At 46.5% G+C, this 25,443-nt stretch overlaps 3 protein-coding genes across 3 annotated transcripts; all 3 read left to right on the forward strand.

Moving 5' to 3' along the window:
• Nucleotides 1–299: 299 nt before the first annotated feature.
• On the forward strand, nt 300–8,520 carry LOC311609597 (uncharacterized protein; the record flags this gene model as incomplete). The annotated part of the gene is made up of 2 exons (XM_084802788.1): nt 300–861; nt 8,115–8,520. The coding sequence occupies exons 1-2, from the start codon at nt 686–688 to the stop codon at nt 8,518–8,520; spliced, it is 582 nt and encodes a 193-aa protein (XP_084658914.1). The 5' UTR covers nt 300–685.
• Nucleotides 8,521–13,144: 4,624 nt separating this feature from the next.
• On the forward strand, nt 13,145–13,627 carry LOC311609604 (uncharacterized protein; the record flags this gene model as incomplete). Its single annotated transcript, XM_084802802.1, has 1 exon — nt 13,145–13,627. Exon 1 carries the CDS (start codon nt 13,151–13,153, stop codon nt 13,625–13,627), a length of 477 nt encoding a protein of 158 aa, XP_084658928.1. The 5' UTR covers nt 13,145–13,150.
• A 4,597-nt stretch (nt 13,628–18,224) lies between these two features.
• On the forward strand, nt 18,225–18,810 carry LOC311592945 (uncharacterized protein; the record flags this gene model as incomplete). The annotated part of the gene is made up of 1 exon (XM_084773849.1): nt 18,225–18,810. The coding sequence occupies one exon, from the start codon at nt 18,225–18,227 to the stop codon at nt 18,657–18,659; it is 435 nt and encodes a 144-aa protein (XP_084629975.1). The 3' UTR covers nt 18,660–18,810.
• Between the last annotated feature and the right edge of the window lie 6,633 nt (nt 18,811–25,443).

The following is a 25,443-nucleotide window of genomic DNA, read 5'->3' on the forward strand; positions in this document are numbered from 1 at the left end:
GCAGACTACCAAGAAGAGACTTGATACCTTATGAGCATATAAAGGGGAAGGAAGTCTCCGCAGGCACAGTCATAGGAGAGAGGAGTAAGGGTAAAATGGGAGGGATGGAAGAAAGGGAGGATACAAGGGATGGGATAATCATTGAGATATAACAAAAATAAATTAATAAAAAAAGAAAAAAGTCAGGGTCAATGGAAAAACTAACGGACTCTACACATAAATTATAGGGATTAAATATAAACAGACACACACACACACACACACACACACACACACACACACACACACACACACACCCTTGAATAACCATGCAAATTCATTGTATGCACATATACAACCAAAAATATTAACCCAAATATAAGTTTGTGTTTTCCCAAGATGAGCTGACCCATTGAGGGTTTTGATCAATTCAGGAGACCAATTCAGCACTACAGTTGGACCAATAAGGCAACAAAAAGCCAGAGACAAGTGGATGTTGCATGAGGAGATGACAAGTGAAGAAAAACAAAAGAAACTGGTCCTAAAAATGGCACAAACAGAAAGGAGGAAGTGTCCATGTGCTGCCACTTAAGTCACACTGAGCAGGGATATAAAGGCAAAGGCTCAGGAGGCTCCACACCTGTACAACCATACTCTCTCTGCCTGTTTCACTGTCCTTCTCCACCCTCAACCAAACACCAGAACCATGACCTGCTGTGGCTGTTCTGGAGGCTGTGGCTCCAGCTGTGGGGGCTGTGGCTCCTGCTGCTGCAGCAAGCCTGTGTGTTGCTGTGTGCCCACCTGTGCCTGTTCTAGCTGTGGGGACTGTGAGGGTGGCTGTGGCTCCTGTGGGGGATGCAAGGGAGGCTGCTGTCAGTCCAGGTGCTGCCAATCTAGCTGTTGCAAGCCTTGCTGCTGTCAATCCTGCTGCTGCAAGCCCTGCTGCTGTCAGTCCAGCTGCTGCCAATCTTGCTATTGCAAGCCCTGCTGCTGTCAGTCCTGCTGCTGTAAGCCCTGCTGCTGTCAGTCCACCTGCTGCAAGCCCTGCTGCTCTCAGTCCAGCTGCTGCAAACCTTGCTGTGGTTAGTCCAGCTGCAGAAAGCCCTGCACCTACTACTCCAGATGCTTCAAGCCCTATTGTTGGCATGCTGGCTGCTGTGCCCAAGTACGCTGCCACGTCAACATCTGGGTTCTGGCTTTGCAGGGCTATTGCAATATAGGCACTCTCCCTGTCAGGACTTCCCGGCCCAGGCTTTGACTCTCTTTCCCAACACACTGAGCCACTCTCCTCCACTAGCTCTGTCTCTCTCTCATCCTTCTTCCTTCCCAAGAATGAGCATTTCCTAGAGCCTTCTTATTAGTCCAGCTGCTACAAGTGTAGCATTGGTACCTCTGAGGGATACAAGGCAAGATCTTGCAGCTCTACTTGCCATGGGCCTCGGGGTCAATAAGAAATACTTCCATGCCTCCCCTGGCACTTCTGCCAAGCATCTGAAGTCATTTCTGTGGTATCACCCTCACACTTTAGCACGGGGCTATCCCTGCAGTGAAGGTCCTCCTCAACCCACTCACTCTAAAGCCACCAAGAATCCTCATCTCTGCCTTTTACACATCGAATAAAGCCACTACTCTGGTACACTATTGCTGTGTTGTGTCTCTCCTCTGGTTTGGTAAGGGTGCATTGCAGTAGCACCTGTGGTCACACTGCATTACTGTAGACCATAGGCCAGTAGGCAGAGTGTCCTACCTGGCACAGCTCTTCCTCACACTGTGGCAGAAGCATCAATGTCAGCCACTCAGCCCTTACTCTGCAACTCCTCCCTACATCTAAGGAAAGCAGACTCACATCTCCTGTCTCTTCGCTGATCATCTCAGCTAAGGTTGCCATCAGAAATTGCCATAGACACAGCAGCTTATTAACAATAAAAGCAGTTCTTCTCATCTATGGAGGGTAGTTCAAGTGTAGTACATATTCTTCTGGCATTGTGTGTGTGTGTGTGTGTGTGTGTGTGTGTGTGTGTGTGTGTCTGTATGTGTGTGTGTTGTGTCTGTGTGTCTCTGAAATTAGTGTGCACACCTATACCTAAATATAGGTACACATGCAGGTGCGAGGATTTGCAAAGACGTGAATCAATGCTAGGTCTATTCCTTTATTTCTATCTTATTTATTTATTTATTTTGATTTTAGGAGACAAGGTTTCTTTGTGTAGGAACTTTGGCTGTCCAGAGGCCCTGGACAGAGATCCTGCAAACCCTAAGAGACCAGAGTTGCCAGGCCAGACTACTTTACCAAGCTAAACAATCAATAACCATTGAGGGAAAAAACAAAATATTCCATGACAAAAACAAATTCAAACAGTACCTATCCACAAAACTAGATTTATAGAGGGTACTAGGAGGAAAACTCCATCCCAGACGGGTCAAGGTACAGCCAAAACTACTCAGGAAATAGATAACTATACCATGGCAAAAACACAACTGTACAAACGCTCCACTGGAACCAACATCAAAATTAAGACTCTTAACGCTCACTGGTCATTAATATCTCTTAACATCAATGGTCTCAATTCTCCAATAAAAAAGACACAGACTAACTGAATGGGTGTATAAACAAGATCCAACATTCTTCTGCATTCAAGAAACAATCTCACCCGTAACGATAGGCAGTACCTCAGGGCAAAAGGTTGGAAAAAAATATTCCACCTTGGTCACAAAAAAATGGTCACAAGAAGCAAGCAGGTGTAGCCATTGTAATATTGAACAAAATAGATTTTCAACCAAAATTAATCAAAAGAGATATGGAAGGACACTTCATACTCATCAAAAGGTGAAGTCAAACGAGATGACATCTCAATTCTAAACATCTATGCTCCCAATACAAGGACACCCACATTTGTAAAAGATCTGCTAAAGAAGCTTAAACCACACATCGGTCCCCACACAATAATAGTGGGAGACTTCAAAACCCCACTCTCACTGAAGGGCAAGTCATTGAAACAGAAACTAAGCCGAGAAATAACATCATTAACCAATGCCATGAGTCAAATGGATCTAACTGATATCTACAGAACCTTTCACCCAAACAAGAAAGAATATACCTTCTTCTCTGCACCCCATGGAACCTTCTCCAAAATTGAACACATCGTAGGTCACAAAGCAAGCCTCAACATATACAAGAGGATTGAAATAATACCTTGTATTTTATCAGATCACCATGGTCTTAGGATGCAATTCAACAACACAGAAATAACAAAAAGCCTACACCTACATGGAAACTAAACAACTCTCTGGTAAATCGCACCTGGGTCAGGGAAGAAATCAAGGAGTTTCTGAAATTCAATGAAAATGAAGGAACAACATACCCAAATTTGTGGGATACATTGGAAGCAGTGCTAAGAGGAAAATTCATAGCACTAAGTGCCTTTAAAAAGAAATTGGAAACATCCCACATAAGCATCTTAATGACACAACTGGAATCCCTAGGGGAAAAAAAGAAGCAGAAACACCCAAAAGGAGTACATGTCTGGAAATAATCAAACTCAGGGATGAAATTAACAAATTAGAAACTAAGAAAACAGTCCAAAGAATCAACAAAACCAAAAGCTGCTTCTTGGAGAAAATCAACAAGATAGACAAACCGTTAGCCAAACTAACTAAAAGGCAGAGAGAAAGTACTGAAATCAACAAAACCAGAAATGAAAAGAGAGACATAACAACAGACACTGAAGAAATACAAAGAATCATAAGATCCTACTTCGAAGGCATATATGCCACAAAATTTGAAAATCTAAGGGAAATGGACGATTTTCTTGATCAATTACACTTGCCAAAGTTAAGTGAAGATCAGCTAAACAAGCTAAGTAGTCCCAATTCCCCTACAGAAATAGAAGCAATCATTGATAGTCTCCCCGCCAAAAAAAGCCCAGGGCCAGATGGTTTCAGTGCAGAATTCTACCAGACCTTCAAGGGCAAGCTAATACCGATACTCTTCAAGCTACTCCAAAAGATAGAAATGGATGGAACATTACCAAACTCATTCTATGAGGCCATAGTCACATTGATACCTAAACCTCACAAAGACTCAACAAAGAAAGAGAATTTCAGACCAATTTCTCTTATGAACATCGATGCAAAAATACAAAATAAAATACTTGCAAAACGAATACAAGAACACATCAAAGATATATCATTCATCATGACCAAGTAGACTTCATTCCAGGCATGAAGGGATGGTTTAATATACGGAAATCCATCAATGTAATCCACCATATAGACAAACTGAAAATAAAAAACCACATGATCTTCTCTTTAGATGCAGAGAAAGCATTTGATAAAATCAACACCCATTCATGTTTAAAGTTTTAGAGAGATCAGGGATACAAGGCACTTTCCTCAACATAATAAAGACTATATACAGCAAGCCAATAGCCAAAATCAAATTAAATGGTGACATGCTCAAGGAAATTCCTCTAAAATCGGGACCAAGGCAAGGCTGCCTACTCTCTCATATCTCTTCAATATAGTACTCGAAGTTCTAGCCAGAGCAATAAGACAACAAAAGGAGATCAAGGGGATCCAAAGGGGAAAAGAGGAAGTCAAATTAATACTATTTGCAGATGATATGATAATGTACATAAGTGACCCTCAAATTTCCACCAGAGAACTCCTACAGCTGATAAACAACTTCAGTACATTGGCTGGATACAAAATTATCTCAAAAAAGTCTGTAGCCTTCTTATACACAAATGACCAGATTGCAGAGGAAGAAATTAGGAAAACCACACCCTTCACATTAGCCACAAGCAATATAAAATACTTAGGAGTTACTCTAACTAAGGAAGTGAAGGACTTGTTGGGAAAAAATTTCAAAGCTCTCAAGAAAGAGATTGAAGATGACATGAGAAGATGGAATGATCTTCCTTGCTCATGGATCAGGAGAATCATCATAGTAAAAAGGGCTATCTTACCAAAAGCAATCTACACATTCAAGGCAATCCCTATCAAAATACCTGCACAATTTTTAAAGACATTGAAAGTTCAATTCTGAACTTCATATGGAAAAACAAAAAACCCCGGATAGCTAAAACAATCTGGTACAATAAAAGGTCCTCCGGAGGAATCTCCATACCTGATCTCAAACTGTACTATAAAGCAATAGTAATTAAAACAGCATGGTACTGGCACAGCAACAGGCTGCTTGATCAGTGGAATCAAATCAAAGACCCACATATGAGTCCATACACATATGGTCACTTGATTTTTGACAAGGAAGCCAAATCCATTCAATGGAAAAAGGATAGCATCTTCAACAAACGGTGCTGGTCTAACTGGATGTCTATGTGTAAAAAAATGCAACTGGACCCATATTTGTCACCTTGTACAAAACTCAAATCCAAGTGGATTAAAGACCTCAACATAAAACCAGAGACACTAAGTCACTCTGAAGAAAAAGTGGGGAAGAGCCTGGAACATATTGGCACAGGAGACAACTTCCTGAAGAGAACACCAACAGCCCAGGCCTTAATGTCAACAATTAATAAATGAGACCTCATGAGGCTGAGAAGCTTCTGTAAGGAAGGAGACACTGTCAACAGAACAAAGCGACAGCCTACAGACTGGGAAAAGATCTTCACCAACCCTACATATGACAAAGGTCTAATATCCAAAATATATAAAGAACTCAAGAAATTAAACACCACCAAACCAAATAAATCAATTGAGAAATGGGCCTCAGAACTAAACAGAGAATTCGCAACAGAGGAATATCAAATGGCTCAGAAACACTTAAAGAAATGCTCAACCTCCTTAGTCATCAGGGAAATGCAAATCAAAACAACTCTGAGATTCCATCTTACACCCATCACAATGGCTAAGATCAAAAATTCAAGCAACACCACATGCTGGTGACAATGTCTAGAGAGAGGAACACTCCTTCATTGCTGGTGGGAATGTAAAACTAGTACAGCCACTTTGGAAATCTATCTGGTGCTATCTCAGAAAACTGGGAATAGGGCTTCCTCAGGACCCGCTATTCCACTCCTTGGAACATACCCAGAAGATGCTCCAGCACACAAGAAACAATGCTCAACCATGTTCATAGCAGCCTTATTCATAATAGCCAGAACATGGAAATAGCCTAAGTGTCCCTCAGTAGAAGAATGGATAAAGAAACTGTGGTACATATACACTATGGAATACTACTCAGCTATTTAAAAAAAAAAAGGTATTCCCGAAATTTGTGGACAAATGGAATGAGCTAGAAATGATAATAATGAGTGAGTTAACCCAGAAGCAGAAAGAGTCAGATGGCATATACTCACTTATATCTGCATACTAGCCCAAGGGGCATGTCCCATGAAAGCCTTCACTTACCAGGAAACTGAGACAGAGGGGAGGACATCCTATTGGGACTCTACATGAGAGAAGCATGGGAAAATAGCAAAGTAGAAGGATCCAGAGGGTCCTAGAAACCTACAAGAAGAACATTATGATAGGCAGATTTGGGCCCAGGGGTCCGGCTCAAACCATGTCACCAGCCAAGGACAATACAGGCCAGAAGCTTCAAACCCCTACCCAGATCGAGCCAAAGAACAGGACATTCTCCACAGTTGAGTGGAGAGTGGGGTATGACTTTCACACATACTCTGGTGCCTCATATTTGACCATGTCCCCTGGAAGGGGAGACCTGGTGGCACTCAGAGGAAGGATGGCAGGCTACCAAAAAGAGACTTGATACCTTATGAGCTTAGAAAGGGGGAGAAAGTCCCCTCAGGCACAGTCATAGGGGAGGGGAGTAAAGCTAAATGGGAGGGAGGGAAGAATGGGAGGATACAAAGGATGTGATAATCATTCAGATGTAACAAGAATAAATTAATAAAAAAAGAGAAAAAAGTCAGAGTAAATGGAAAAACTAACGGACTCTACACATAAATTATAGGGATTAAACATAGACTTGGGCTTTAAGAGATACATCTAGTGTTAAAGTGCTTGCCTCACAGGTATGAGGACTTAAGTCTGAACCCCAAAACACATTAAAAGCCTGTTATGGTAACATGGAGCTACAGGACTGGGGAGGTGGATGCAGCCAGATCTCAGGCTTCATTCACTAGCCTGTCCTAAGAGGAGAGTCACCAGCCAGTGAGAGACCTGGCCTCAAAACCAAGGAGGACAGCTCCTGATGAAAGATACCCAGGTTGACCACTGCCTTCCACATACACAAGCACATATATATCCTTCAACACACACAAAGAGGGGTGGGAGAAGGAGACAAAAAGAAGAGGAAGAACATGGCAGTCTACCTACTATCCCAACAAACCAAAGGCAGACACAGCATCCCCAGCAAGCTGGCTGGATGCAACAGTCAGAATAGGGACCTCTGGTTGCTGCAGGAAACATGCACAATAGAATGATTCAGGAGGACACCTACTAGCTGACTCTGGCCAAGACAAGCATCCACACAGCTGAATGCATTCCAAAACAATGTATACATTAAATCACACACACACAGAGAGAAAGAGAGAGAAAGAGAGAGAGAGAGAGAGAGAGAGAGAGAGAGAGAGAAACACACACACTCACTCACACACCCACACAGAGGCATGGTCCTGCACGAACACACACACACACACACACACACACACACACACACACACACACACACACAGTCGTATATACATTGCATGGACATATACAAGCAAAAAAAAGCCTGAAATGTTGGTTGGTATTTTACCAAAATGAGGAGCTTGATACACTCAGGACACAAATTCAGCACTAGAGTTATTGTGATGAAGCAACAAGGATGTGGAGACCAGAGGACAGTAATGTGGAGATGACAACTACAGCAAAATAAAAGGGAGTGGTCCTAAAAATGGCACAAACAGGAACCAGGAAGTGCCCATGTGCATCCAGGTAAGTGACCCTGAGCAGGGATATAAAGGCCCAGGCTCAGGAGGCTCCACACCTGTACACCCTCTTTCTGCCTGCTTCACTGTCCTACTCCACCGTCAACCAAACACCAGAACCATGACCTGCTGTGGCTGTTCTGGAGGCTGTGGCACCAGCTGTGAGACCGGTGGCTCCTGCTGCTGCTGCAAGCCTGTGTGCTGCTGTGTGCCTGTGTGCTGCTGTGGGGGCAGCAGGGGAGGCTGTGGCTCCTGTGGAGGTTGCAAGTCCAGCTGCTGTGAGTGTAGCTGCTGCAAGCCCTGCTGCTGTCAGTCCAGCTGCTGCAAGCCCTGTTGCTGTCAGTCCAGCTGCTGTAAACCTTGCTGCTGTCAATCCAGCTGCTGCAACCCTTGCTGCTGTCAGTCCAGCTGCTGTGAGCCCTGCTGCTGTCAGTCCAGCTGCTGTAAGCCCTGCTGCTCTCAGTCCAGCTGCTGTAAGCCCTGCTGCTGTCAGTCCAGCTGCTGTAAGCCCTGCTGCTGTCAGTCCAGCTGCTGTAAGCCCTGCTGCTCTCAGTCCAGCTGCTGTAAGCCCTGCTACTGTCAGTCCAGCTGCTGTAAGCCCTGCTGCTGTCAGTCCAGCTGCTGCCAACCCTGCTGCTCTTAGTCCAGCGGTTGAAAGCCCTGCTTCTGCTAGGATGGATGCTGAAAACCCCATAGTTGGCAGGCTGGTTGCTGTGCCCGAGGATGCTGCCAGCACAATCCCTGGGTTTTAGCTACTCAGGGCTATTACAGGATAGGCACTGTCCCTCTCAGGACTTCCCAGCCCAGGCTTTGACTCCCTTTCCCAACACACTGAGCCACTCTCCTCCACTAGCTCTGCCTCTCTCTCTCATCCTTCTTCCTTCCCAAAAATGAGCATTTCCTTTTGGCTTCTTGGTGGTCCAGCTGCTACAAGTGGAGCTTTGGCACCTCTGAGGGCTACAAGGCAAGATCTTGCAGCTCGAGTTGCCATGGGCCTCGGGTTGATAACAAATACATCCATGCCACCCCTGTCACTCTGAAAACCATCTGAAGACATTTCTGTGGTATCACTCTCACCTTGTAGCCCATGCCAATCCCTGCAGTGAAGGCCCTCCTCAACCCACTCACTCTAAGACACCAAGAATCCTCATCTCTGCCCTTTCCACTTTCAATAAAGCCAATACTCCAGTACACTATTGCTCTCTTGTGTCTTTTTTCCTCTTGTTGTGTAGGGATTTACTGGAATAGCCACTGTAGTCACACCACATTTCAGTAGACCATAGGCCAGTGGGCAGTGTGTCCTACCTGGCACAGCTCTTCCTCACACTGTGGCAGAAGCATCAAGGACAGCCTCTCTGCCCTTACTCTGCAACTCCTCCCTGAATCTGAGGAATCAGACTCACATCACCATCCTCTTCCTGATCATCTCCAGCTAAGGCTCCTATCAGAAACTGCCACAGACACAGTAGCTTATTAACAATACAAGCAGTTCTTCTCATCTATGGAGGGTAGTTCAAGTGTAGTAGAGCTTGTTCTGGCTTTGAACGGGGTGTGTGTGTGTGTGTGTGTGTGTGTGTGTGTGTGTGTGTGTGTGTACATCTGTCTGTACGTCTGTCTCTACGTCTGTCTGTCTGTCTGTGTGTCTGTCTTTGCAAGGTAGTGTGCCCATAGGCACCTGATTATAGGTACACTTGCAGGGTGTGTATAAGCAAAGGCCAGAGACCAGTGCTAGGTGCCTTCCTTGATTTTGCTCTTATTTATTTACTTATTTATTTATTCTTTTATTTACTTTAGATTTAGGACACATGATTTCTCTGTTGAACAGCTCTGACTGCCCTAGAACTCGCCCTGTAGATGAGGCTGGGCTCACAGAGATCAACGTGCTTCCTGTTTATCATTCGACATAGGATCTCTCTCCCTGAGACTTGGACCTCACCGATTACAGGTGTCTGGCCAGTGAGACCCAGAGATCCATGTCCACTGTCTTAGGGTGTCTTTTGCTGTGAAGAGAAACCATGAACACAGCAAGTCCTCTAAGGGAGAACCTTTCATTTGGGTGCCTCACAGATCCATAGTTTATTCCACTCTTGTCATGGCGGGAAGCATGGCGGCACCCAGCAGACATGGTGCTGGAGAAGGAGCTGAGAAATCTTCATCTGCATTGGCAGGCAGCAGGAAGACAGTGTGCCACTGGGCCTGGCTTGATTTTCTGAAAGCACAGAGCACATGCCCCATGGCACACGGCCTCCAACAAGGCCTCATCTCCAATATTGCCACTCCTTGTGCGTCTGTGGGAGCCATGTTCATTCAAACCACAGAGACAGGGTATTTAGTTATTTGGAGTGTGGGAGGGGGAAGTTAGAAAGGGTAGATAATAAGGCCATGGGTAAGTTGGAGACCTGAAGACAAAGCCGAGAGGAGTTTGGGGGTAGAACTGGCGCTGCTTTCTAGACTGATCTGACTGCACAATAGGCTCTGTCTCAGAGTTCCTCTGTACAACATCAAATTGTGAATGAAGCCAAGAAGCAAAAAGACAAGGAGAGGAACTATGAGTGCTCCTGGGTATGGTGCAAGAGAGGTTTGTTATAGACATGTGGCAGAGCATAAAGAAAGGCAGACACATCTGGGAGACTCCTAAGTGGTCCTGGCCTCGAACCATGTAGGGACAGTGGCAGGGGAAGAGAGAGGCTGGAGCCAAGCACCCAGCCAGGGGGTCAAAAGAAGGGGCAGAGAAAGAGACAGTTATGGAACCCTAAAATCGGGATTCCTATGGAAGAGCGGCTCAAGCCCATGGGCTGGAGAGGTCAAGGTACAGGCGGGGTATGGGGCCATACCCTGTGATAGGGAGGGCCTGAGGGATGCTGGGAGGACCTGCAGGCCAGATTGGCTTAGGGACCTTCACGAGGCACATCAGCCAGTGGTCCAAGGTTTGATTTTGAGTGTGTTTTGTTGCAAGACAGGGTTTCTCCACGGAGCCTTGACTCTCTTGCACTTGCTTTGTAAACCAGTTTGGCCTCAAACTCGCAGAGATCTGCCTGCCTCTGCCTCCCTGTGGGCTAAGATGAAAAGTAGGAGCCACCCAGTGTGGCTTGTCCCACGTTCGAAACGGTAAATGTTAACTACATCAGTGGAGAACAGACTCCTATATGGTGCTCACATTCATGGTCCAGAGACCCCTTGCCAGGCAGCTAGGCCATCACCTCACCTCACCTCACCTCACCTCACCTCACCTCACCTCACGTCCAGCAGGTTCTCAACTAGTGGATCTCAGTCCCTTTGAGGGAACCATAGAACATCTCTTACATATCTCATGCTTGCATTTCAGTTCATCGCTGTAGCGATTACACTTAGGAAGTAGCAAGGAAGTCATTTAAGGGCTGAGGGTATCTAGCACATGAGGAACGTTGTTAAAGAGTCATAGCATTAGGAAGGTTGGGAACCACTGCTCTAAGGTTGGCAGAGCTCTGGGCTAATGCTAGACAGTTGTCTGAGGTGGGGGTTTCCACACCAAACCCCATGGAGTGGACAAGGTAGGGGTCAGGACTCAGCCAAGTACAGGAGCCAGCTGCTAATGGAGAAACTCTGGGTCCCGTGCAGTAAAGACTGTCCAGTGGGTCATCCCTGGGGCGAAAGGAGAGACTGACTCCATCCTGTAGGCCTGCATGCACTCTGAGAAGGGGCAGCTGGAGTGTGACTTGGGAAGGAAGGGAAGGCAGAGAGTAGGGAAGGGTAGTCTGACCCACAGACAGCCAGTGCTCTTCTAAGATTCTTGGACCCATCCTGGACTGAGGAGGAACTCAAGTGGGCCCATCTGCATCTTTAGCACAGACCTCGGAAGCCCCAAATCCTGTCAGAGCTCCTCTCCCCTATATGGTGTGAATCTCAGGCTCAAATATTGGGCCCAAGGTCCCTGTCTTATGGTCTTCATTGCAAAGCTGTTGAGCCTTTAAAAAGTTGGAAAGAATCAGGCATGCTGCAGCACGTCTTTCAAACTAGCACTCTGGAGTCAGAGGCAGGTAGGTCTCTGTGAGATCAAGGCCAGCCTGGTCTACAAAGTATGTCCAGGACAGCCAAGCCTACACAGAGAAACCCTACCTAAAAACAAACAAACAAACAAATGCTGTCAAACTGTCACTTAAAATGAGGGTCAACGGAAAAACTAACAGACTCTACATGTAACTTATAGACTTGGGCTTTAAGAGATACATCTAGTGATAAAGTGCTACAAGCACAGGTGTGAGGACTTAAGTTTGATCCCCCAAAATACATTAAAAGCCTCTTATGGTAACATGGAGCTACAGGACTGGGGAGGTGGATGCAGCCAGATCTCAGGCTTCATTCACTAGCCTGTGCTAAGAGGAGAGTCACAAGCCAGTGAGAGACTTGGCCTCAAAACCCAGGTTGACCAATGCCTTCCACATACGTGAGCACATATCTGTCCTTCAACACACACAAAGAGGGGTGGGGAAGGAGGCAAAAAGAAGAGGAAGAACATGGCACGGTGGACAAGGCAGTCTGCCTACTATCCCAACAAAGCAAAGGAAGACACAGCATCCCCAGCAAGCCGGCTAGATACAACAGTCAGAATAGGGACCTCTGGTTGCTGCAGGAAACATGCACAGTAGAATGACTCAGGAGGACACCTACTAGCTGACTCTGGCCAAGACAAGCATCCACACAGCTGAATGCATTCCAAAAACATGTACACATTAAATCACACACACACACACACACACACACACACACACACACACACACACACACAGAAAGAAAGAGAGAGAGAGAGAGAGAGAGAGAGAGAGAGAGAGAGAGAGAAACACACACACTCACTCACACACCCACACAGAGGCATGGTCCTGTACGAACACACACACACACACACACACACACACACACACACACACACAAATACAGTCGTATATACATTGCATGGACATACACAAGCAAAAAAAAGCCTGAAATGTTGGTTGGTATTTTACCAAAATGAGGAGCTTGATCCACTCAGGACACAAATTCAGCATTGGAGTTATTGTGATGAGGCAACAAGGATGTGGAGACCAGAGGACAGTAATGTGGAGATGACAACTACAGCAAAATAAAAGAGAGTGGTCCTAAAAATGGCACAAACAGGAACCAGGAAGTGCCCATGTGCATCCAGGTAAGTGACCCTGAGCAGGGATATAAAGGCCTAGGCTCAGGAGGCTCCACACCTGTACACCCCTCTTTCTGCGTGCTTCACTGTCCTACTCCACCGTCAACCAAACACCAGAACCATGACCTGCTGTGGCTGTTCTGGAGGCTGTGGCTCCAGCTGTGAGACCAGTGGCTCCTGCTGCTGCTGCAAGCCTGTGTGCTGCTGTGTGCCTGTGTGCTGCTGTGGGGGCAGCAGGGGAGGCTGTGGCTCCTGTGGAGGTTGCAAGTCCAGCTGCTGTGAGTGTAGCTGCTGCAAGCCCTGCTGCTGTCAGTCCAGCTGCTGCAAGCCCTGTTGCTGTCAGTCCAGCTGCTGTAAGCCTTGCTGCTGTCAATCCAGCTGCTGCAAAACTTGCTGCTGTCAGTCCAGCTACTGCAACCCCTGCTGCTGTCAGTCCAGCTGCTGTAAGCCCTGCTGCTGCAACCCTTGCTGCTGTCAGTCCAGCTGCTGTAAGCCCTGCTGCTGTCAGTCCAGCTGCTGTAAGCCCTGCTGCTGTCAGTCCAGCTGCTGTAAGCCCTGCTGCTGTCAGTCCAGCTGCTGCCAACCCTGCTGCTCTTAGTCCAGTGGTTGAAAGCCCTGCTTCTGCTAGGATGGATGCTGAAAACCCCATAGTTGGCAGGCTGGTTGCTGTGCCCGAGTATGCTGCCAGCACAATCCCTGGGTTTTAGCTACTCAGGGCTATTACAGTATAGGCACTGTCCCTCTCAGGACTTCCCAGCCCAGGCTTGGACTCCCTTTCCCAACACACTGAGCCACTCTCCTCCACTAGCTCTGCCTCTCTCTCTCATCCTTCTTCCTTCCCAAAAATGAGCATTTCCTTTTGGCTTCTTGGTGGTCCAGCTGCTACAAGTGTAGCTTTGGCACCTCTGAGGGCTACAAGGCAAGATCTTGCAGCTCGAGTTGCCATGGGCCTCGGGTTGATAACAAATACATCCATGCCACCCCTGTCACTCTGAAAACCATCGGAAGACATTTCTGTGGTATCACTCTCACCTTGTAGCCCATGCCAATCCCTGCAGTGAAGGCCCTCCTCAACCCACTCACTCTAAGACACCAAGAATCCTCATCTCTGCCCTTTCCACTTTCAATAAAGCCAATACTCCAGTACACTATTGCTCTCTTGTGTCTTTTTTCCTCTTGTTGTGTAGGGATTTACTGGAATAGCCACTGTAGTCACACCACATTTCAGTAGACCATAGGCCAGTGGGCAGTGTGTCCTACCTGGCACAGCTCTTCCTCACACTGTGGCAGAAGCATCAAGGACAGCCACTCTGCCCTTACTCTGCAACTCCTCCCTGAATCTGAGGAATCAGACTCACATCACCGTCCTCTTCCTGATCATCTCCAGCTAAGGCTCCTATCAGAAACTGCCACAGACACAGTAGCTTGTTAACAATACAAGCAGTTCTTCTCATCTATGGAGGGTGGTTCAAGTGTAGTAGAGCTTGTTCTGGCTTTGAACGGGGTGTGTGTGTGTGTGTGTGTGTGTTGTGTGTGTGTGTGTATACATCTGTCGTACGTCTGTCTGTACGTCTGTCTGTCTGTCTGTGTGTCTGTCTTTGCAAGGTAGTGTGCCCATAGGCACCTGATTATAGGTACACTTGCAGGGTGTGTATAAGCAAAGGCCAGAGGCCAGTGCTAGGTACCGTCCTTGATTTTGCTCTTATTTATTTACTTATTTATTTATTCTTTTATTTACTTTAGATTTAGGACACATGATTTCTCTGTTGAACAGCTCTGACTGCCCTAGAACTCGCTCTGTAGATGAGGCTAGGCTCAAGGAGATCAACGTGCTTCCTGTTTATCATTCGACACAGGATCTCTCTCCCTGAGATTGGACCTCACCGATTACAGGTGTCTGGCAAGTGAGACCCAGAGATCCATGTCCACTGTCTTAGGGTGTCTTTTGCTGTGAAGAGAAACCATGAACACAGCAAGTCCTCTAAGGGAGAACCTTTCATTTGGGTGGCTCACAGATCCATAGTTTATTCCACTCTTGTCATGGCGGGAAGCATGGCGGCACCCAGCAGACATGGTGCTGGAGAAGGAGCTGAGAAATCTTCATCTGCATTGGCAGGCAGCAGGAAGACAGTGTGCCACTGGGCCTGGCTTGATTTTCTGAAAGCACAGAGCACATGCCCCATGGCACACGGCCTCCAACAAGGCCTCATCTCCAATATTGCCACTCCTTGTGCGTCTGTGGGAGCCATGTTCATTCAAACCACAGAGACAGGGTATTTAGTTATTTGGAGTGTGGGAGGGGGAAGTTAGAAAGGGTAGATAATAAGGCCATGGGTAAGTTGGAGACCTGAAGACAAAGCCGAGAGGAGTTTGGGGGTAGAACTGGCGCTGCTTTCTAGACTGATCTGACTGCACAATAGGCTCTGTCTCAGAGTTCCTCTGGACAACATCAAATTGTGAATGAAGCCAAGAAGCAAAAAGACAAGGAGAGGAACTATGAGTGCTCCTGGGTATGGTGCAAGAGAGGTTTGTTATAGACATGTGGCAGAGCATAAAGAAAGGCAGACACATCTGGGAGACTCCTAAGTGGTCCTGGCCTCGAACCATGTAGGGACAGTGGCAGGGGAAGAGAGAGGCTGGAGCCAAGCACCCAGCCAGGGGGTCAAAAGAAGGGGCAGAGAAAGAGACAGTTATGGAACCCTAAAATCGGGATTCCTATGGAAGAGCGGCTCAAGCCCATGGGCTGGAGAGGTCAAGGTACAGGCGGGGTATGGGAGCCATACCCTGTGATAGGGAGGGCCTGAGGGATGCTGGGAGGACCTGCAGGCCAGATTGGCTTAGGGACCTTCACGAGGCACATCAGCCAGTGGTCCAAGGCTTGATTTTGAGTGTGTCTTGTTGCAAGACAGGGTTTCTCCACGGAGCCTTGACTCTCTTGCACTTGCTTTGTAAACCAGTTTGGCCTCAAACTCGCAGAGATCTGCCTGCCTCTGCCTCCCTGTGTGCTAAGATGAAAAGTAGGAGCCACCCAGTGTGGCTTGTCCCACGTTCGAAACGGTAAATGTTAACTACATCAGTGGAGAACAGACTCCTATATGGTGCTCACATTCATGGTCCAGAGACCCCTTGCCAGGCAGCTCGGCCATCACCTCACCTCACCTCACCTCACCTCACCTCACCTCACCTCACGTCCAGCAGGTTCTCAACTAGTGGATCTCAGTCCCTTTGAGGGAACCATAGAACATCTCTTACATATCTTATGCTTGCATTTCAGTTCATCACTGTAGCGATTACACTTAGGAAGTAGCAAGGAAGTCATTTAAGGGCTGAGGGTATCTAGCACATGAGGAACGTTGTTAAAGAGTCGTAGCATTAGGAAGGTTGGGAACCACTGCTCTAAGGTTGGCAGAGCTCTGGGCTAATGCTAGACAGTTGTCTGAGGTGGGGGTTTCCACACCAACCCCATGGAGTGGACAAGGTAGGGGTCAGGACTCAGCCAAGTACAGGAGCCAGCTGCTAATGGAGAAACTCTGGGTCCCGTGCAGTAAAGACTGTCCAGTGGGTCATCCCTGGGGCGAAAGGAGAGACTGACTCCATCCTGTAGGCCTGCATGCACTCTGAGAAGGGGCAGCTGGAGTGTGACTTGGGAAGGAAGGGAAGGCAGAGAGTAGGGAAGGGTAGTCTGACCCACAGACAGCCAGTGCTCTTCTAAGATTCTTGGACCCATCCTGGACTGAGGAGGAACTCAAGTGGGCCCATCTGCATCTTTAGCACAGACCTCGGAAGCCCCAAATCCTGTCAGAGCTCCTCTCCCCTATATGGTGTGAATCTCAGGCTCAAATATTGGGCCCAAGGTCCCTGTCTTATGGTCTTCATTGCAAAGCTGTTGAGCCTTTAAAAAGTTGGAAAGAATCAGGCGTGCTGCAGCACGTCTTTCAAACTAGCACTCTGGAGTCAGAGGCAGGTAGGTCTCTGTGAGTTCAAGGCCAGCCTGGTCTACAAAGTATGTCCAGGACAGCCAAGCCTACACAGAGAAACCCTACCTAAAAACAAACAAACAAACAAATGCTGTCAAACTGTCACTTAAAATGAGGGTCAACGGAAAAACTAACGGACTCTACACGTAAATTATAGACTTGGGCTTTAAGAGATACATCTAGTGATAAAGTGCTACAAGCACAGGTGTGAGGACTTAAGTTTGATCCCCCAAAACACATTTAAAGCCTCTTATGGTAACATGGAGCTACAGGACTGGGGAGGTGGCTGCAGCCACATCTCAGCCTTCATTCACTAGCCTGTCCTACTAGGAGAGTCACCAGCCAGTGAGAGACTTGGCCTCATAACCAAGGTGGACAGCTCCTGATGAAAGATACCCAGGTTGACCACTGCCTTCCACATACACAACAAGCACATATATGTCGTTCGGCGCACACACAAAGAGGGGTGGGGAAGGAGGCAAAAAGAAGAGGAAGAACATGGCACGGTGGACAAGGCAGTCTGCCTACTATCCCAACAAAGCAAAGGCAGACACAGCATCCCCAGCAAGCCGGCTAGATACAACAGTCAGAATAGGGACCTCTGGTTGCTGCAGGAAACATGCGCAGTAGAATGATTAAGGAGGACACCTACTAGCTGACTCTGGGCAGTACAAGCATCCACACGGTTGAATGAATTCCCACACATGTATACAGAGACAGAGAGAGAGACAGAGAGAGAGAGACAGAGAGAGAGAGAGAAGGAAGGACAGACAGACATACAGACACATACACACACACACACAGACAAACACATGAATAAACATGCAAATTCATTGATTGCACATATACAACCAAAAAAATTAACCCATATGTAAGTTTGTGTTTTCCCAAAATGAGCTGTCCCATTGGGGGTCTTGATCCATTCTGGACACAAATTCAGCACTATAATTAAACAGACAAGGCAATAGAAAGCCAGAGACAAGTGGGCAATGCATGAGGGGATGACAAGTGAAGAAAAACAAAAGAAAGTGGTCCTAAAAATGGCACAAAGAGGAACAAGGAAGTGCCCATGTGCAGCCATGTTAGGGACCCTGAGCTGGGATATAAAGGCCCAGGCTCAGGAGGCTCCACACCTCTCCACCTCCCTCTCTGCCTGCTTCACTGTCCTACTCCACCCTCCATACACCAAACACCAAACACCAAACCAACACCAGAACCATGAGCTGCTGTGGCTGTTCTGGAGGCTGTGGCTCCAGCTGTGGAGGCTGTGGCTCCAGCTGTGGGGGCTGTGGCTCCAGCTGTCGGGGCTGTGGCTGCAGCTGTGGAGGCTGTGGCTTCTGCTGCTGCTGCAAGCCTGTGTGCTGCTGTGTGCCAGTGTGCTGCTGTGGAGGCTGCAAAGGAGGCTGTGGCTCCTGTGGCGGCTGCAAATCCAGCTGCTGTGAGTGTAGCTGCTGCAAGCCCTGCTGCTGTCAGTCCAGCTGCTGCCAACCCTGCTGCTGTCAGTGCAGCTGCTGCAATCCCTGCTGCTGTCAGTCTAGCTGCTGCAAACCCTGCTGCTGTCAGTCCAGCTGCTGTAAGCCCTGCTGCTGTCAGTCCACCTGCTGCAAGCCCTGCTGCTGTCAGTCCAGCTGCTGCAAACCTTGCTGTGGTTAGTCCAGGTGTTGAAAGCCCTGCACCTACTACTCCAGATGCTTCAAACCCTATTGTTGGCATGCTGGCTGCTGTACCCAAGTACACTGCCACCTCAACATCTGGGTTCTGGCTTTGCAGGGCTATTACAGTATAGGCCCTGTCCCTCTCAGGACTTCCCAGACCAGGCTTTGACTCTCTTTCCCAACACACTGAGCCACTCTCCTCCACTAGCTCTGCCTCTCTCTCTCTCATCCTTCTTCCTTCCCAAAAATGAGCATTTCCTTTTGGCTTCTTGGTGGTCCAGCTGCTACAAGTGGAGCTTTGGCACCTCTGAGGGCTACAAGGCAAGATCTTGCAGCTCTAGTTGCCATGGGCCTTGGGTTGATAACAAATACATCCATGCCACCCCTGTCACTCTGAAAACCATCTGAAGACATTTCTGTGGTATCACTCTCATACTTTAGCACGGGGCTATCCCTACAGGAAAGACCCTACTCAACCCACTCACTGTAAAGCCACCAAGAATCCTCATCTCTGCCTTTTACACGTCGAATAAAGCCACTACTCCGGTACATCATTGCTGTGTTGTGTGTCTCCTCTGGTTTGGTAAGGATGCATTGCAGTAGCACCTGTGGTCACACTGCATTACTGTAGACCATAGGCCAGTAGGCAGAGTGTCCTACCTGGCACAGCTCTTCCTCACACTGTGGCAGAAGCATCAATGTCAGCCACTCAGCCCTTACTCTGCAACTCCTCCCTACATCTAAGGAAAGCAGACTCACATCTCTGTCCTCTTGGCTGATCATCTCAGCTAAGGTTGCCATTAGAAATTGCCATAGACACAGTAGCTTATTAACAATACAAGCAGTTCTTCTCATCTCTGGAGGGTAGTTCAAGTGTGGTAGAATTCTTCTGACATTGTGTGTGTGTGTGTGTCTGTGTGTGTGTGTGTGTGTGTGTGTGTGTGTGAAGGGAATGTGCACACATGACCCTCAATATAGGTACATGTGTTGTGGGCAGATATACAAAGGCCAGTAGCCAATGGTTGGTGTCTTCCTTGATACTTATCCTTTTATCTTTGTTTTTTCTGAAGTTGTTTCTGCCTAGTAGTTTGCCATTGCAAGCAAAACGGATAACTAACTTGCCCTTCTCCATGGCCCAGGTAAGCCCAACCTCAGTCAGTCTCCCGCCATCCTAGTCCCACCTCACAATTCAAGGCTGGACAAGTGCCTACTACTCTTCTTGATCCCACTACCCTTTGTGTGCATCAGGCTCAGTCTTGCTTCTGCTGTCTGATCCCACCAGGGAAGTCCTTTCCCAAAAGCCAGCCTTCCCTCCGGGGTCTGAAGAAAGTTCAGCTTGCAAAAGAAAAAGAAAAGAAAAAGGAGTCATTTTCTTGTAGTTTCCCATGTCTTTAACCCCAGCAGTGGGAGGCAATGCCAGGTGGAGCTCTGTGAGTTCAAGGCCAGCCTGGTCTACAAAGTGAGTTCAGTGCCAACCAAGGCTACACAAAGAAATTCTGTTTCAAAACAAAATGAAACAAATAGGTCATTTTCTGTACAGCTTTTTTTGAGACAGGGTTTCTATGTGTAACCCTTGCTGTCCTGGACTCACTTTAGAGACCAGGCTGTCCTTGAACTCAAGGTTACCCACCTGCCTCTGCATCCTGAGTGCTGAGATTAAAGGCATGCACTACCATATCAGGCTATTCTCTGTATGTCTTAAGCAACTCTTGTGATGTCTTCTTCTTGTCCAGGCTAATGCTATCCTCTAGGCTTTCTCAATCCTGGGCCACACTTCCCACCTCAGATCCCAAGCCTCCGTTTTCCTGTTCCCATTTAACCTTGGAAATCTTTCCCTAATAGCTTCTCCTTGCTTTCCCGGGAAACAGCCACAGCAGTTTGGATAAAACTTTTTCTTTTCACTGACACAGTGTTGTTTGTTTGTTTGTTTGTTGTTTCCTTATACGGGGCCCATGTTCTTTCACTAACAGCCCACTTACCCAACATTACTGCAATCTACAAATACCCAGGGCTACTGAAATCAGCTTTTCTGTAGGGTCTCGCTATGTAGTCCTGGCTAGCCTGGACCTTGCTATGTAGACCAGTCTAGCCTTAAATACATAGAGATCTGCTGCCTCTGACTCTGAGTGTTCTAATAAAAACCAGACCATCCTAACTACCAGGTTTGGGGTGGGGGTTTCATTGTTGTTGTTAGTTTTTAAGATTGATTGATTGGTTGATATACAATGTTCTGCCTGACTGCCAGAAGAGGGCATCAGATCTCATTATAGATGGCTGTGAGCCACCATGTGGTTGCTGGGAATTGGGCACAAGACTTCTGGAAGAGCAACCAGCACTCTTGTATCTCTTAACCATCTCTCTATCCTCCTTGAGTTTTTTGTTTGTTTGTTTTGGTTTTGGTTGTTTTGTCTTTTGTTTTATGGAGATGTTTTTGGTTTTGCTGTTGTTGTTTGGTTTTTTTTCTTTTTCTTTGGTTTTTCTTTTTTTTTTTTTTCATTTTTTTCTTCTTTATTAATTTATTCTTGTTACATCTCAATGGTTATTCCATCCCTTGTATCCTCCCATTCTTCTCTTCCTCCCATTTTCCCCTTATTCCCCTCCCCTATGACTGTTCCTGAGGGGGATTACCTCCCCCTGTATATGTTCATAGGGTATCAAGTCTCCAGGGTTTCTCTGTCATCTGTCACAGAGGTAGGTGGATCTCTGAGTTTAAGGTCAGTCTGTTCTACAAAGTAAGTTCCAAGATAGCCAGGACTACACACACACACACACACACACACACACACACACACACACACACGTCTCAAAAAATTTTAAAAAAATAAATGCAAGTGACTGAGCCTGGTGTGACTCTAGATATGGTTTTCTTTTCATTTATTTATTTATTATTTTTGGTTTTTCTTTTTTTGGGGGGTTTAAGACAGGGTCTCTCTGTGTAGCCTTGGCTGTCCTGGACTCACTTTGTAGACCAGGCTGGCCTCGAACTCACAACGATCCGCCTACCTCTGCCTCCCGAGTGCTGGGATTGAAGGCGTGCGCCACCACACCTGGCTATTTTTGGTTTTTCGAGGGAGGGTTTCTCTGTGTAACCTTGGCTATCCTAGGCAGTGATCTACTTGGCCTCTGCCTCCCAAGTGCTGGGATTAAAGGCATGTGCCACCACACCCAGGTTTGTTTGCTTAATGTATATGAGTGCTCTATCTGCCGGCCAGAAGAAGGCATCAGATCCTTGTATAGGGTTGTGAGCCACCATGTGGTTGCTGAGAATTGAACTCAGGGCCTCTGGAAGAGCAGATAGTGCTCTTAACCACTGAGCCATCTCTCCAGCCCAAGATAGTTTTCTTTAGTGATAATTTATACATTGAAAAATGTTGACAAACCACTTTGTGTGTAATACTTGTCATAACTGGCTACTGCTTGTCATCAACACAAGGGCAAGACTCAATCAGAACCAATGACATCTTGAGTTCTTTTATTTTGACCCTGATATATTTAGAATGGAGGCATTATTTCCTTCAGGAATAAAAAGCAGAACATTTCATGTGAATTGTCTAAAAATAAAGAGTATTTAAGCAATATAAAAGAAAATACCAGCCAGCCATGGTAACACACACACCTTTAATCAGAGCACTGGGCGGCAGAGGCAGGCAGATCTCTGAGTTCAAGACCAACCTGGCCTACAAAGCAAATCCAGGACAGCCAAGGCTACACAGAGAAACCCTGTCTCAAAAAGCCAAAAATTAAAAATAAAAAAATGGGTGGGGGCTCTAATTAAGGAGGGCAGGAAGATGAATAGAGAAGAAGGAAGAGAATAGAACAAGCAGTAAAGGTGTCTGAAAAGTCACATGGAACTATACTATTAGATATGTACTAAAATTACCTATAATGTATATTATTCAGTGTACAAATTTACATTTATAGTTATCTGGGTCGATGGTGCTCCACCAAGAGCCATAGACCATCTTTGTTTCTTTGTCTTGGTTTTTCTCGAGACAGGGTTTCTCTGTGTAGCCTTGGCTTTCCTGGATTCACTTTGTAGACCAGGCTGGCTTCGAACTCGCAGCGATCTGCTTGCCTCTGGCTCCCTGAATGCTGGGATTATAGGTATACACCACCACTCCCAGCTCACCATAGACCATCTTAAAAAAAAAAAATCTCTAACAAGCATGAGAAGAGAAATCCTCTTTTGAGCTGTTGGTTGATTTTATGGAAGAGACTCCCAAAACATTATAGGCTATGGCTACTAACCTCGATTCACTCCACAGGTGGAAAGTAAGTCCCTAATGCTGAAGACAGCGTGCACTTTGGACACTGGACCCAGAAGCCTCTGGGCTGGAATTGACCTCCTCCCTAAGGACTAGTTTTCACAGTAGACACCAGGAGGCAGCTTCCAAAGGAAAAGGCAAGACAATGACCCACAATGGCATGATAACCCTAACATACATTGACAATTACCAACAGCTAAGTGAACTTAAGACCCACTTCACCAAAGGGAAATCAGGCCTGGTACTGAAAACACAGCCAGCTTACCCAGGGCTAGTGAGGTCATGGATCTTGAGGAGAACCTACAGCCACCAATTTACTAAGCCAACATAGTGCCTAACTACAATCTAAACACCTGTCCTTATGCCCACTGAAAAGTGCAGTCCTCGCCTCTCATCAAGGAAACTTCTCTTTGCAACAGATGGAGAGCATCACTGAAAACCAAACCAATCAAATGCAGAGCTGTGGAGCCTAGTCCCAGCTGGAACGTCTACAGCATAACTCCAGGATCATTGAGGAAGGGTACAGTAAAGTTGTAAGAACCAGACAGACAGGGAATTTGCTGTGAACTTGCATCTCCTAGAAATATAAGAAGCTACAACCATGAAGCCTCACCAACATGGTTGCCTAAACATGACCCAGCAAGGATGACACCAATAGACAGGCTAACATGGACAGTGAAAAGCTCCCAAGGCCTTAACCCTAGACAAAGACAAAGAAAAACAGCCAACTATGGAATATTGACAGTGGGAGAAATAGTCTTCCTCAGGAAAGAGCGCAATTGGTTGTCTAATATCAAATGCTCAGCCCTGAAAATATGCATACAAGTAACATTATAGGAAATGAGCAGGGTGTGGGTGCTCACGCATGTGTCATGAATTTGAGAGAGAATAAGGGGAATTCATGGGAGGGTTTGGATAGAGGAAAAGGAAGGGGGAAATGATATAATTATAATGTGTCCTGGTTAGGGTTAGTATTGCAGTGATGAAACGCGTGACCAACGCCGCTTGGGGAGGAAAGAGTTTATTTGGCTTATGTTTCATCATCACTGTTCATCACCGAAAGAAGTCAGGATAGGAACTCAAACAGGGCATGAGCCTGGAGGCAGGAGCTGATGCAAGAAGCCATGGGGGAGTGCTGCTTTACAGGCTTGCTCAGCCTGCTTCCTCGCAGAAAGCAGGCCTATCAATCCACTGGTAGCCCCACCCACAATGAACTTAGCCCTCCTCCATTAATCACATTTAAGAAAATGCACTAGAGGCTTGCCTATAGCTCAGTATTAGGGAGACATTTTCTCAATTAAGGCTTCTTCCTCTCAGAAGATTCTAGCTTGTGTCAAGTTGACATGAAACTAGCTAGCGCAATTGACCCCTTGTCAACCTGACACACAAGCAGGTCACTGTTGAGCCATAATATTTTCTTTCTTGCTCATCCCCAGGATCATACATTAATATCAGAATTACAAGTCTCTAGAATAGTAGAAAGGGGATTATCGTAGTTTGCTTTTTGTTGGTGTGATAAAACATTGACAAAAGTCAACTTGGTACAGGACAGATATATTTTTTGTTTTTGTTTTTTTCTTTTGTAATAAGCCAGATTGTAAACATTACTTTTGTTTTGTTTTGTTTTCTTGAGACAAGTTTCTTTCTGTAATTGTCCTGGCTGTCCTGGAACTCTTTTTGTAGGCCAGACTGGCCTCGAACTCACAGAGATATGCCTGCCTCTGCCTCTGCCTCCTGAGTGCTGGGCTTAAAGGCATGTGCCACCATGCCTGGCCCTAAAAGGAACTTTTGTTTGCCTGAAGTAAGTATGGTCTCGGAGGCTTACTGCCTCTGTCTACTAACCTAGCCTAGAATGTTTTCAGGCTCTGAGACTTACTGCTGAGTCAGCTCACCGTCTCTAATTCATTCAGAGATCTGACTGGCTGGTTCAACTCAGCTGTTCGGGCTCAAAATGCCTCTCCAATGCGACTGACTCCAACTGGCTTCTTTCCAATTCTCATTGAATGGCCCTAACTTTAGCCATCTGTTCTAATCTTCTGGTTCCTCATTCTCTGCCTAATTCTGTTTTTACTTATGCCTAGCTTGATCTCTCTGTAAAATTCCCTCAGTAAAAACTGTCTCTGAATTCCATAAACTGAGCTGCCACAAACTCAGCTCCACTGAACTGCCTCTCAACCCACTGACTCAAACCAAACCACCTGAACTGAACTCAGAGATCTGCATGCCTCTGTTTTCTGAGTGCTGCGATTAAAGGTGTGTACCACCACACATGGACCTAAGCTTTTCTTTACCTGAAACTTGCTCTATACCAGGTTGGCTTTGAACTCAGAGGTCTACTTGCCTCTGACTCCTTGGATTAGAGGTATGTCTGGATTCCAGCTGGATCACATAGACCTAGAAGGTCTTAGGGTGTGACCTCTTGCCAGAGCAGCCATGTTCTGAATTAAGATTCCTCTACCCCAGATTAATGGTGAAAAGCAGGACAAAGAAATGTATTCAACGTAGTTTGCAGTTTAC

Source organism: Acomys minous (genome assembly GCF_964271855.1).
Source record: "Acomys minous genome assembly, chromosome: 2".
NCBI classification, from domain to species: domain Eukaryota; kingdom Metazoa; phylum Chordata; class Mammalia; order Rodentia; family Muridae; genus Acomys; species Acomys minous.